At 34.3% G+C, this 14,866-nt stretch overlaps 1 protein-coding gene across 4 annotated transcripts in view; it reads right to left on the reverse strand.

Annotated features, from left to right (window-relative positions):
- CCDC178 (coiled-coil domain containing 178) overlaps positions 1–14,866 on the reverse strand; it is a 156,744-nt gene that overhangs the window by 43,941 nt on the left and 97,937 nt on the right. For 3 of the 4 annotated variants that reach the window (XM_081952665.1, XM_081952664.1, XM_081952663.1), the window contains exon 18: positions 1,596–1,745. The exons of the other annotated variant lie outside the window; for it this stretch is intronic. In XM_081952665.1, the coding sequence (XP_081808791.1) occupies positions 1,596–1,745 (150 nt within the window). The remainder of the gene's footprint in view (positions 1–1,595; positions 1,746–14,866) is intronic. 4 annotated transcript variants of the gene reach the window in all.

The raw sequence follows: 14,866 nt of genomic DNA on the forward strand, positions 1-14,866 counted from the left end.
CGGATAATGTGGTTTATTGGTGCTGTATATCAGTGACTGTATGATCTCTGTAGATGCCATAGGCTAAACAAACAAACCATTCAAAATTTGATTTTAGGAGTTCAACAGGAATCAGATGCCCTCTGATGGCATCATCGTTTTGCAAAGTTTGGAACTCTCTGAAGTGATGGCTGGGACAGGACGAGAAATTACAACTCATGGGTCTGATTTATTTGTTTTTATATTAAATAGCTCACAAAAATGGCAGACTTATTTTTCAGGCAGATCAGAAGTCCCTGCCCCGGAAGTAGATTTTTGGAATTGAATTGACAGTTAAGATACCAGAAGGCAGTAGAGTTTTTCTATCTTGGCCTGCTTTTCTCATTTTTTTTACTATATCTTATCATTTGCTCTATCAATTTCTTCTTATTTAGAAGTGTCTTATCTATTGTTTTCCGGGGCCAAACCAGCATCCTCAGAGCGAAGGTTGCTGTTAAAGGTGATCAACCTGCACACATTGCTAATTTAGCCTTAGTTACAACACATTATTTATTAAGCCAAAGCTTGAACTTTGGAATGAGTTTTTAACTGGGAGTAATATTAGATTTTAGATGTTTCTGAGTACAACTGGTAATGTGTTGATAAATAGCTAGAGCTTCATAAATATTCTTCATAACCCTCAAAGATAATTTAAAATGGGATCCTTTGGAGATATTAAAAAGCTGTGAGGCTGTTACCATAGGCTTGCTAGTCCACTTAATTTGGGAATTCGACACTCAAGCAGTCTCCTTCATGCCTTGTGGTCCTGTCTGCATACTAAATGTCAACATTCAAAAGTGGGAAATGATTACATCAGAATAGAGAACTATCCTTTCATTGGAAGGCAAATTTAAGAATATTACTCTGTAATCAATCATACTGGTACCCTCACCTCCCAAAAGAATAATCCAGAAGTTACAGTTTGCATGACTTGCATATTTATGGGCATGTCTTGTTGTATGCCTGGATGATGTCACTACTATGAGTGTTGTAATGGTTGCCAGTTGGCTTCTGGGTATCATTTAAGGTTCTACTTGTTATTTTTAAAGTCTAATATGGCATAAGAGCTGACTAGGGCCCCCTGCACCTTTGCCCATCCAATAAGATCAGGTTGTACCTTGAAAGTCCCTATGTCAATAAAGTGTCATCTGGGTCTGGGTTATTTTCTGTTACATTTATCATTTTAATCTTTTTATGTAATATAAGCCACTTAGAGTCCATTTATGATTAAAGCAGCCTATAAACTTGAGTAAACCAAATAAACAAATAAATGAGAGTTCTGCCTCCTAATCACCAAGAACCAAATCATGATAGTCAAATTTAATAGCCAACTGCAATAATCTCTACTCCCTTTTTAAATTCCATTGTCCTTAGATTAATACAATCCAAACTGAGGCAAACTAGCATGGTTGACAAAAATGATATTTTCCTTTATAAAGTATAAAATGAATAATAGACCAAAAGAACATGAGAGAAATATATTGCTTGATATACTTTCAGTTTTACTTTCTGACATTAGTTGGTAGTAATTATAATTAAAAAAACAAAATGTTAAAAATAACACATTTTTATCATACCTCCTGTTGATCCCGTAACGCAGCTTCAGCTCTCTCTTTATGGTCATAGAAGTCCATAAGTTGATTTTTATCATTTAGATAGCATATCTGGAGCATCTGATACTCTCGTGCTAAGCGTAGGTTTTCGTCCAGTACATCATCCAGGGAAATCTGAGGAGAGTTATTCTAGTTTGCCATTACAAACAATTTTTAAAAGCTACTACATATATGTTTATAAGTAAAGTCATATATTACGTATGTTAGCTATACATCATGTTTACATTATAAACACAAACTTAATACTGTATATACTGTTTCATACTCTAATCAATAATATGTAAAAGCAATAACATCAACCACCTTGTTGGGAGGTATGAGTAACAGAATACAAAATAATTCTTCTACTGAAAAATGGCTGTCAAAAAACCCCTAAACTAGATATAAAATCCCTCAGGAATAGATTTGTATATGTAATTGGTGATGATATATTCTACAATACTCTTCTAATCCTTGCTGATTTATGAAATATGTTTTATAACATTAAGACCCAAGTCATAAGGGAAATAAAGCACAACCCAGAGACATTAATTACATTAGTCATGATGTAAAACTAGGTACAGGAATTTATAGCTTAAACTTAACCAAGAACATCAAAAGCCAACATTTAGATTCCAAAAGAAAATGTTTTATTTTCTTTTATTTATTTTTATTTAAAATATTCTTATAGCCAGGCATCTTAATACCAACTCTGGGCTTCTTACAACCAATTAAAATGCATACAATCATAAAAACAACAGTGATAAAACTGAAAAACAGAAAAAGATGCCACAACTGTACCTTCTTGATGCAACCCACATTCTCATGTTGCTCTGACCTCTCCTATCCCAGAGACCTGGGGAAGAGTCAGGACTCTTTGGAAGAATAAAAGACCGTCCAAGAGACCCTCTTAGAAAGTGTAATACTTCAGTTAGTCTGATCATTGTTGCTTGAAGAGATATGTAAACTATGATTGTGAAACTGTTCTTGAATGTATATTGTATGAGGCTATAAAACTATCACGAACATTTTATTTGCAATGTGATCCTGTGAATCAATTGTTGTTTCTTATCACTTAATAGATATAAAGTTATTTCACAGAATGTAAATAATTGTTCAATTACCTTTATAATTTTTTTGTGGGACTGAGGGTTTTTGGGGGGATTTATGTTCTCCAAATATTATGCATGCAAAAAAAAAAGACATTTCTTGTTTGATGTAAGAAACTGACAATTATTCAATAGTGGGGAAATTGCTGAGGAAAAATAAAACCCCTAACTTAAGTACCTCCTTTCCTTTCTGCTATCAGTTTCCTTCAGACAAACCACTGTTTCAAAATAAGCCAACAGCCTGGGGAGGGCAAAAAACACCCTCTCATGCCATGGTGCAAGAACAGTGAGAACGTTGTCCAATGTGTGAGGTAGCAGGTCAATAGCTATTCATCTGTAGGCACAAGCAGTAGCTTTATACTTGATACAATGAGCTCCCAGCTCTCAGGAACAAGTATGTACCTTTGAAATCAAGGTGATTATGCTGAAGGAGTATGAGAAAAGACTTCATGAAACTCTTCTTTCAGCTGCCAATATATGATAACTCTGATAGCAAGGAAGACATCATTTTCAGAATAATGAAAATGTTCTTGCAGGTGGGATCTAATCCTTGAGAGATGAAGTTATATTCTTTCATTTTGAGCATGAATGAGTTTAGACATGACACATGCATAGTTTGCTTGGTGACTTGCCAATCTGCAGCAAAACCATTGAGATAACTTTTACAGAAATACAATATTTTCCAAATACAAGCCCAGCTAGACAGACAGAACTTAGAAATCTTAATGTGTGGGTGGAGAGAGGCAAGGGTAGGTAAGAATGATGAAATATTGTGGCATTGTGACACAATTCTCACCTTTTTTTCTGTGTGCTGATGAAATGCCACTGTATAGGACAGTGACAGCAAATATAAGGGACTAGACTGATTAGGCACTGAGGAACTTTAAATGTGTACAAGACAAAGAAACCAAAATGAAATTAGGCTGCTGGTTTTTTATATTAGGCAAGCACCAGAGCTGCTTTCAAACTGAATCTTGAAAGAAAGTCAACAGATGAGAAACAGTGTAGGTATTTTAGAAAATACAGTAAGAGATAGGATTAATGTTGATAATGGCTTAATGGATAGTCATGACGTTCAGATCAGACTGGAAATCAAAAGCCTATGAGAAAGGTTCATGTCAGCAATAACAGAAAAAGGGCCTGATGCCCTATTTCAAAGAGGACCCAATATTAATACTAATATTTATATGCTTCCTTGCCAATGTTAGCAGTCTCCATGCCAGGATGGGAGAATTAGAATGCTTGGCTACAAATGGGAACACAGGTATAATGGGTATAACAGAAACATGGTATATCAGAAAGAATAAGTAGAAAACAGTCATTCTTAATAAACTTTATAGGAAGGACATGGAAGGGTATAGTGGGGAAAGTGATGCTCTTTGTATCATATAGGATATAAAATCTAATGTACTAGAAAGTATTGGAACACTGGATTCCTCCACAGAATCACTATGGATGGCAATATCTAATATAAACTAGATTTAAGGATATGCTATTGCCCACCTGATCAAAATGCAGAAGGTGAAAGAAATCATGGAGGCGTGCAAAGGAGAAGCTTTTGTAATAATGTAGGACTTCAGCTATTCTCACATAGGCTTGGTGCATTCAAATTTAGGTTATGACAAAGAAACAAAATCTCTAAATAGTCTAAATGAATATGTTTTAGAAGACAAAGAAAGCAATTCTTAATTTCATCCTAAATGGTGACATTGATCTGATGTAAGATGTAGGTGTGGAATTAATAAGAATTTTTAAAATAATGTTATGACATTTGGCATAAGGAAAAAGAAAATTTGAAAATGAAAACCTGACAAAGAAAAAATCAAAATAAGGACCAAATTTGTTTATGATACTTATAAGCATTACCATGTTAAATGTTTAATGTTTAAACTAAAGGACTCAAGCAATTTCTGTATAAGAACAGGCTAGGAAGATTTGGAACTTTTAGCTGGGAATAAAGATTAATGGGCCATTACGGTATATAAAACAATGCACGTCATGACCAAAACAGAGGAGCAAAAGTTTTGGTCCCTCTCAAATATTGGGAAAAAGGTCATCCAATGATTGAAGATTTAAATCAACAGAGGAAACATTTCTTCATAAAGAACACAATTAATTGTGGGATACATTACAATGAGATGGCTTAAAAAATAAACTCAATAAATAAATAATGATGCTCTTGTGAGATGGGCATCCATATAAATATGACAAACAGACAGACATAAAATCAATGGAAGACAAGCCTATCAAGGGCTAATAGTCTTGGAAATGCCATATTAACTTGAGGTTGAGGGTAACATGCTTTCAAAAACAGTGACATAGGGCATGTCTCCACCTTCTGTTTGACAGCACCCCAAGGGCATATAGTTGATAACTGTGAGAAACAAAATACTGGATTATGGTGAGCCTTGGACTGTTGTTCTTGTGTTCATGTTCTGGATAACTATTACTTAGATCAGGAAAACTACATTTGAATGATACATGCAGCTGCTTTGAGAACATTACTGGTGGTTTAAATCATGAATATTTTCTAAATTACCAGTATGAACATGTTTGGATTGATGACCCTTGTTACATGAAGATTATATAGATAAATTTTGATTTGTTTCATTTAAAGATTAGAACATTTTGCTTTTGTGAAGAAAACTGTGTTAAAATATGAAATATATTTATGGTCTACCAAATTAAATTACTAGAATATTTGAATTATGATTAAGGCATTCTATAATAAAATCTTAGTATAGAAATTCACCAAAATTGTACAGATAGGCTTTCTGGGATGTTATTTTCCAATTTCAACTAATATGGTGATAAATGATACTTTTTTTTTTCCAGAAAACAATTCTGATGAAAGGCTTATTTGTTTAAGCTGTTTCCTAGAATACCCAGATCTACTGAATATCCAAAGATTTCTCCCTTTATATTTTATTTTGTAAAATGATATAAAACACAAAAAATAATTAGAACAATGTCAAAATGTTACTCTGACAGAAACCTTTAATGTTTTAAGCATTGTTGACAGAATTTCTGATTCAACAAGCCTATTCTTTTCTTTTTCTCTACTTCACTCGTAACTTATTTTGTTTGATTGAACAATTCAGTAGCAATGGACATGGCTGACACCCAGTGGTCTTTCAGGTAAGATTTAAATACATACACCCTCAAACATACTCATATAGTACCTTCAATTTCATACTTGAAAATTGACAGAATTTAAACTCTTTTAACCAAGATAATGTTTTCTGGATGTAATGCTTTTTGTGGACTTTCTCCCTCTCTCCCCCTCTCTCTCATACTGATTTACATTTCTCATATTATAAACCTCCAGCTGGAGAGTTTTCAACTGATTCTAAAAGAGTTTGGCTCCTCTTAAAAGTCCAGGCTAATGGTTTAGAAATGCTTCTTGTAGAATAATTGCACTAGAACTGCAGATTATCTTGGTAGCACAAAGTATTCTTTATCAAATTTGGTTCACATAATACATTTAATTCTATCGGGATAAAGATAACCTTTCTGAAGTAATATCGTAGAATCCTCCCATTTCATTAGAAATTTGTAAGATAACTTAAATTTAGATTTATGATGTGGGTATTGTTTCTGGATTTCAATGGTGAAACTTTTAATCTATTAATGCTTAGTTTAAGTGTTTTATGTTTAAAATTATTTAACTTTAAGTTAAGAGGACAAAGAAATGCTGAATTTAAGATAGTTATTATTTCAACAGGAAGAATGTTTAGATAGTAAACTGAGACAGGTGACAGATTAAACCTCCATCTTTCACTAATGTATACTTAGGCAGCTGTTACCAGCCATATTTCCCTGACTGCCTGAGGATGCCATGATCACCTCTACATAGAATGTCGCTTCTGCAAGCTGGAATCAAAAGCTTAATCTGAAGAGAGATTTGCAGGAGAAGGGAGGGGAGCTTAGGCACTAAAATGATACTCAGAAGTCTTCCGCCTTTTGAATTATTGCTGCAGCAAATACTGCACAGGAAAGTAGAAGATGTGACTTCCCAAAAATGTCAATCAGAACAAGTGTCTTAACTTTAGGGGTCTTTCATCAGATGACATGTTGTGAACCAAATAGCTGTTGGTGACCTTTTCTGCTGCCTCAATGACTACTTAGACAAAAAAAAAATCTTGTTCTTAGAAAGCATGCCTCAGAACTAGGTAACTATCCTTGTTGTTTCTATTGAAAAAACAGAAAAGAAGAGGGAAGGCAATGCAGATAATTTTATTTATTTTATTTATTTATTTTATTTATTTCGATTTATCAGTCACCCCCTCTCCGCAAAGGGACTCGGGGCGACGTACAATTAAATCAAAAATACAAGTGTGGCATGGAGGAGGTGACATCAATATTTAACAATCAAAGACAAGTGAAAGCCACTAGGTTAAAATAAATAGCAATAAATTAAAACAGTTAAAATAATTTTAAAACCCCAAAATTTACGTTTAAAATATTAAAATATTAAAATTGCCAGGGAGGTTAGAAGGTTCTAGTTAAGCCAGGCCGGCTAGTTGGAACAGGTGGGTCTTGAGTTTCGTGCGGAAGGAGCGGAGATCGGTCGTTGTCCTGATATCTGGGGGGAGGTCATTCCAGAGGGCTGGGCCCATCACAGAGAAGGCCCTACTTATGGCCTTATTTAAACAACTCTCAATATTAAACCCATAGCAGGTTAAAGGAGAAAACCTCCAAAATATCACTTATATCATATTGCATAGCATTTCCACATTATAGACACAAAACCCCATCTTTTTATCTTTGTCTGGTCCTACATTCACAGTTCTGAAAACATGAATTAAAAAAGGAAAAGAAAATGGATCCAGGAAATTGCAAACCTATCAGCCTGACATAAACACCTGGAAAGATTCTGGACAAGATAATCAAGCAACAAATCTGCGAACACCTAGAGACAAACAAAGTAATCATAACCAGAAGTCAACATGGGTTTGTCAAAAACAAATCATACAACAAATCTTGACAAAGTGACTAAATTAGTGGACCTGTGAAATGCTGTGGATATAATTTACTTGGATTTTAGTAAGGCATTTGATAAAGATGACGACAACATTTTACCTGATAAGATAGAAAAATGTGGGTTAGGTCAGCATCGCCACCAGATGGATTGATAACCAACCACACTCAATGTGTAATCCTTAACGGAACTGCATTTACATGGAAAGAAGTATGCAGTTGGTACTTCAAAACTTTGTTTTAGATCCAGTACTTTTCAATATCTTCCTTAATAATTTAGACAAGGTGATAGAAGCGTAACTCATCAAATTTGCAGACAACATCAAGCTGGCAGGAATAGCCAATACTCCAGGAAATAGGCTCAAGATACAGAAGGAACTTTCCTTCCGAAGGCATCCTGATTTCATCAGCCTGGGGCTGCCTGTTTACCACCGGCTTGAAGAGCTTCCCTTGGGTCAATCAGGAACTTTGCGGTGTCCCTGAGACCAGCAAGGCTTCATCTTGCTGATCAGCGTCTCTGCACGATGGCTCAGGTCCACATGGACCGTCCAGCGGCAAATGTATCAATGGCGGTCTTGGAGTGTCAAGACCGCACATTGTAACATCGTGACGTTGGCTCCTCCTTCAAAGGAAGTGAAAAGAGAAAGTGAGTCCATCTGGTGAGGTATTTTTTTCTATTTTGGGAAAGACTGCCCAAAGAAACTTTTTTAAAAAGCCAAATTAAATCCTTAAGCAAAAGAATTAACCGGCGAAATTAACCTATATTGGATTGCTTTGGAAAGTTTTTTTTTCTTTGCACTCTATACTTTGTGGTTTGAAGTGCTTGCAACGTTTTTCATTTTCTCCTCTTAAAGTGAACGGATTAATTTTTTTTCTTCTGCTTTTTGTTACTTTATTTTTTGACTTCTGGATTAAAACCTTCCTTTTTATTTTAGCAATTCTTCCTATTACTTGTAATTAAATTTCATTAAAGAACTTTGTTTCTATAAGCCAGAGATAAATATTAGAAAGTGAAAAGTAGCAACACTGCCACTCAGAGGTCAGAGGCTGGAGTTTTTGAAACAACATATTTCTTCTCTTTTCCTCTTTGATCTTACTGATTTTGTAGCTGAAGGGTTTGCAATTTGTTTACAGAAACTAATAAAGAGCCAAGGGCATGAATTGTTTTCACAGGTGCTTTTGAGAACTATTTTGGCAGGGAAAAGAAAGGGGAAAAAACAGAACCCTTCTCCTTTGAAGAGCATAAAAGAACTTATGTTTAAAGTCAACCTAAAATAAAAAAATAAAAGAGGACTGGAAGGCTAGAGCGGCAGTGGCTATTGGTTTTTTTCCCCTCCTTTTTTGGAAACATGGATGAGGAAACCTTAAAATTCCAAAATATATTGGATGGAATTCAAAATCTATTGGAAGGATATGGGAGAATAGAGAAGAAGTTGGAAAAACTAGTGTTCCTCACAGCAAAAAATGAAGGGTTGGAGCCCCAAAAATTAAAGGGGAGAATGAAGACATAGAAGATAAAGATAAGACAATAGATGAATTTATTAATGGAGCAAATGTGGGTGAAAGTGGAAAGAAGGGCATATGGAAAAGGGAATTCGACGAACTGGAGCTCTACCCCCGATTCCAAGATACAGAAGAAGAAAAAAGGGTAATGATGATGGATTTAAGAAGAGAATTTTTTTCAGAAGCACGATTGACAACCAAAGACAAGCTAATTTTAATAACAGATGGAGGGCAACGAGATTACCTGAGAGATCCTTCAAGCAACAAAGTGCGGAGAGAAGTCTATAAAAACCTTATAAAGGAGATAAAAAGAAGACTGACACCACAATTGGCAGGAGAGATAAGACTGTTTTGTTGCTGGAAAGATACAAGTTGATAATGAAAGTTGATAATAAAAAAATAGTTAATTTTGGTGATCAATAAGTAGGAATTTAGTAATTTTTAGATTGTTATTAAATGTTTATTCATCAACAAATAATGAACTATAATAACAATAATGAAATGATAATGGATACAGCTTAATGATATACACATGTATTGACAAACTAGTAAAAGCAATTAGGATATAAATTGCAAATTGCGATCTGGGAAAAAGACCTATAAATTTTATTAACCAATTTTTCATAAAGGTGTAATGTTTTTTGGGTTTGATGAGAGGAGGTTGGATATAAATAGTAAATGATTTTTAACTAATTATAATAACAACAAGGAAATGTCAATGGATATTGTTTAATAATATATATATGCTCTGGTTTTGGCAAAATCAACTTGGAGACAAACTCTAAACAGCGAGTTGGAAAAATAAAGGGGAAAAAAAGGTTTAGAAACTTTATTAATTGACTTTCACTTAGAATATGTCATAAAGGCGTAATGTTATTGGAAGATTTTTGAAATAGCTAATGAATGCCATTATGTGGTTGTGTTTTTAAATATGAATGATTTGAGGTAAAAGCACATTCAAATAATTGTAGTCAAATGAGAATGGCGGTACATTGATAGTAAGATATACAAAGATTTTTGATTTAAAATGTATAATCTAATATGAACTATAAGTAATGACTGTGGAAGAAATGCACGAAAGTTATCTGTAACCAATCGACACGCTTTCTACAAGAGGTAATGAAGGATGTTTTTTTTGTGTTTTTGTTTAATTAATTTTTAAAAAAACTTTAAAAAAAAAAGATACAGAAGGAACTTGACAGACTTGAGACATATGAAGAACAGTTGCAGAATTGGGTATCTTGAGTTTAATAAAAAGGACTACTGGTGTCATGATAGCAGTGTTCCAATACCTAAAGGGTTGCCACAAAGTGGGGGTCAACCTATTCTCCAAAGCAATTGAAGGCAGGAAAAGAAGCAACGGATGGAAACTAATCAAGGAGAGAACCAACCTAGAACTAAGGAGAAATTTCCTGAGAGATAGAACACCTAATCAGTGGAACCACTTGCCTCCAGAAGTAGTGGGTGAGCCAACACTGGAGATCTTTAAGAAAAGATTGGAAAACCATTTGTCTGAAATGATATAGTAGAGGGTTGGACTAAACCCTGTACTATATCATTTCCTGTTTGAGTAGAGGGTTGGACTAAAAGACCTCCAAGGTCACTTCCAACTCTGTTAATCCGTTGTGCATTCTGTTATACATTCTGAATCAAGATTTGTATGAATTTCAATTCATACAATGCATTTGAGGAAACAAAATCCCATTATTTACCCATGATAAGGAGTTTCACTGAATTTCACAGATTTTCACTGAACCATCTTGATTACAAACTTCTAAAACAGTTTGATAGAAATAAACAAGGCAAATATTTTGTTAACAACAAACTAGTATCTTATATACTTCTGCTGTTATATCTACTATTTAAAGTTCCATGCTGATTAAATTCTGCATTCTCAAAGACAATTCTGTTTTCTGGACTCACTGAAACTACAAGGTGAAACAGTGGATGGCCAGCAAAGTTGCTCCTAGTAGGAGGTCTCTCCTTATGAAACGCTCTATTTCCAACATTATGGTGCCTGCATCTTAACAACATTACAATTAAATTAACAATCTATCTATTTGTGCAGACCTCTGCACAGATAAAGAATAGTCTCACAGAGGTAACAGAGCATAAACTTGGCTTAGTACTTTTTTAGAAAACAAAATAACTTTTCATCTACCCATCCTGTTTCCTACTGGGAATAGGTAAATTTGTCAATTTCTGTTTCACCCAGTTTTTCAGTTTGCCTAATCCTTAATTTATATCATTCCATTCCATTCCTACATTATTGTAAAATGTATAACAAACCTTGTGTGTTAATTTATATATTTCCTAATATACCATTTTCTGGGCGTGCTTTGCTTTGTATGCATTTTTATATGTTTGGAGAATGGTATTCTTGCATAATAAAAAGGCAAAGTTCAAAAGAGAAATGTTTTCTGGATTGTGTATTAATTTGTAAAGGGGCAATATGTTATGTTTGTATCAAAATCCAAATGAGTAACTTTCTCTCTCATTATTACTATCCAATGGTTATCTATTGTATTTTGGCTGCTCCAAGACCTTTAGCATCTTTTCCTTGAACTTATGCATGTCTAAAATCAAAGGGGATTACGTTTGTTTTAGCACATTTTTGATAGATGACTCTGTAAATTGAGGACATTGTACACTTATTCTGCCTTCCTTTCTTAATGGATTTTTGTGGTAAGAAAACAGATGGATGAAGCAGTGGGTAAACACAGGAGGGTACAAATAGAAGGTGATGTAAAATTAGATGTAGAATTAAAGCATGTCTAGAAATACCTACAACAATCTTGTTTGGCTCCATTATATTTGATAGACCAAAGAAGAAAGTCTCTTTTTATTAACTTTTTTCAAAAACACATCAACACTAGATTTTCTGTAAGGGCTACAAAGCCTTAGCTAACATTTTTAATCATCAATTTTAAATTTATTTAATGTTGTAAATACAATCTTTCTAATTTCATTTAGAAACTCAGGATTCTTGACGTTCTTAACATTTATACTTATTTTTGATTTTAAAAATTACAAAATTATGGAGTGTAATGAAAATTCAAATGATCATGTCATTTTTTTTTCTATTTAAAAAAAGGGCTCAGAATATAACACACATATGAAGGATAGCTTTTTCTTCATTAATTCATTAATTCACCTGTTGCAAAAAATAGATAAACAACAAGAAACTTCATGCCTCCTCTATTCCCAAAATTATACTGGCATGTTTTTCACCTACTTGGGGGCAGAATGTAGAACTGATGTTCTAAAAAAGGTGTGGCCAATTCATATGCTACAGTTTTTTTTAATGAAAATGAATTATTGGGAGCAAATACATATCAGTTTTAAAAGTGTTTTTCTTCAAGGAAGAAATACAATTGCCGTATCAGTAGAATCTGATAAAAGACTTTAAAATCAGAAACATCCAATGCCGGAAGTACGGCAAAATACGACATGAAGGTCTTCCACAGGAGAATTTTCCAATACCTCTGCAATCACACTGAGGTGCTAGAATTTACAAAGAATATTTTCTCTAAAAGTGGATACTTCTGAAAATCACATTTATCAACAGCAAATATGTCCAAATTCTGGAAAAACTGATACTTTAGGAATTCTTCTATTATTAATATTTATCAAGTGTGAGAGAGTTCAAACAGTCAGTTTATTGTGACATGATCTAAACTTTTCAAAATTATTTTTAGAATCCAAACTACAGCTACACTTAACTAAGGTAATTGGGACCAGCAACTTTGTAACTAAGTGACATGGTCATAAAGCATGATGTCAAGTAATCTCACTGATTTATGACAGTAGTTGCAATATTTCTAGTTACCATTGTTAGGCTTGGCCCCCATGATCAAAGTATCCTGTGTTCATATAACATAACAACCCTCATAACTTTGAGTGGTCACTGAATGAGTGGACACTGAACAAGATTACCTGCAATCCGAAAACATACATATTTATACATGGATTTGTATGCTACTTTCTCCAAGGATTTCCAATGACCTTATTTAAAAGTAAATCAGAGCACAAACATTGCATAGTCAGATCAATCTTAATGTCAAAGGTATCTGGAATTCTACCCATTCAGAAAGGAGCAGGACCACAGAAAAATAATGACAGTGCTTCAACTCCAGCCTTGCAGATTGGCCCAATGAATACCATGATTAATGATATCAAATGCTGCTACGAAATCAAGTAAGTGTAGAAGGGGTGTACTCCCTCAACCTAAGTCCTACTAAGTCCTAAGTCATCCACGAGGGTGAGCAGCAAGATTTTCATTCCACATCTGCATATAAGCCCTGAATGAAGTAATGTGGGCAACTTGCTTCCCTGTCTATTGCTCCACAATCTTTTTAATAATTCTACATAAAAAGAGAAGTTTGATGATGGGCTGGTAACTTCCTATAGTGGTTGAGTAGGAATAGAGTATATCCATTGCCTCTTTTTAGGCTAGCTTTGTCATCCCATCTATTTATGTATGCCAAAGCAGAAAATGTTTACTTTTGAGGCTGCATTGGCATAGCTATTGGTGTGAAACTTTTATGAGCTGCTGCAACTCCTTTTCTTGAAGGTCTCTCCATGCATCCTGGACTTGGTAGAAAACTATACTGGCATGACATTTTCTGCAAGCCCTTATTGTGCTTTTATTGCCTCTGATTCAAGTCATTGTAGTCACCTGAGTTCCTTCCAAAGTAATGGAAGATAAAACCTAACAGATTTTATACCCCTTGAAGAGCCTTTGGACAGTGTCAGAAACATGAGATGAAGGCAGTATCATGGCATGCAGTGGAAAAAGGATTTTGACAGGATACATTTGTATTACAGTTATTTATTTGAATTTAGAGGCTGCTCAACTTGAGACAATGCTGTGCAGTTTACATAGTTAAAACAGAAAGAAAAATCAGAAGAAATCCTGAAATACCCAGAAGACAAACACAATGCCAAAAATGCCCACTGAGGGAGTATGAGGAGCCACCAATCCACCATCCTAAGAAAAACTGAACAAGGGATTTATCCTAAGCCTGGGTGTGTAGCCAAGCTTTCAATAACTTTTGCAACATTATCAGGTTGGGAGCTGTATGGATCTGCAGGAATAAGTTGTTTTGAGGTAAGATACCAATGGTGAAAGGCCCTAAGAAATCAGTACTGATTCAGTTGTAAAATATTAAACCTGTTGTCTATTTTTATGTAAGCAAGTCCCACTGAATCCAATGAGAACTGGATTAAAAATATATAGGGGTTTTCTATTTAGTGTCTTAATGTTTCTTTTATGTCTTAGGTTCCAAGATTAACTACATTAGTATTGAAGTGAATACTCTCTGGCATTTAGCATGCTCTGATCCCTTAATCTACAGCGCTGAGAAAATGTGGATTGATAAAATGAAGGTGAATATTGTTAAACACATAACTTGGTGTACAAAAATAGACAAATATACTTAAAGATGTTGTTATGAACTATGAAGCTATGAGTCTGTGCTTAAAAACGAAGAGTGAACCATGGTTCATATTACCCTGACAGTTTTATTCTACATCAACTTTCTTTTAATTTCAATACTATCTTTCTTTCAGTTATTGGAAAATGGGTATTTATTATCCTGGGGCAAAGAGGAATTTCATAAAACAAAAGGTAGAAAGAAATGGAAATTCAACACTGTTTTAAAA

This window comes from Natrix helvetica (assembly GCF_964273705.1).
Source record: "Natrix helvetica genome assembly, chromosome: 4".
NCBI lineage: Eukaryota > Metazoa > Chordata > Lepidosauria > Squamata > Natricidae > Natrix > Natrix helvetica.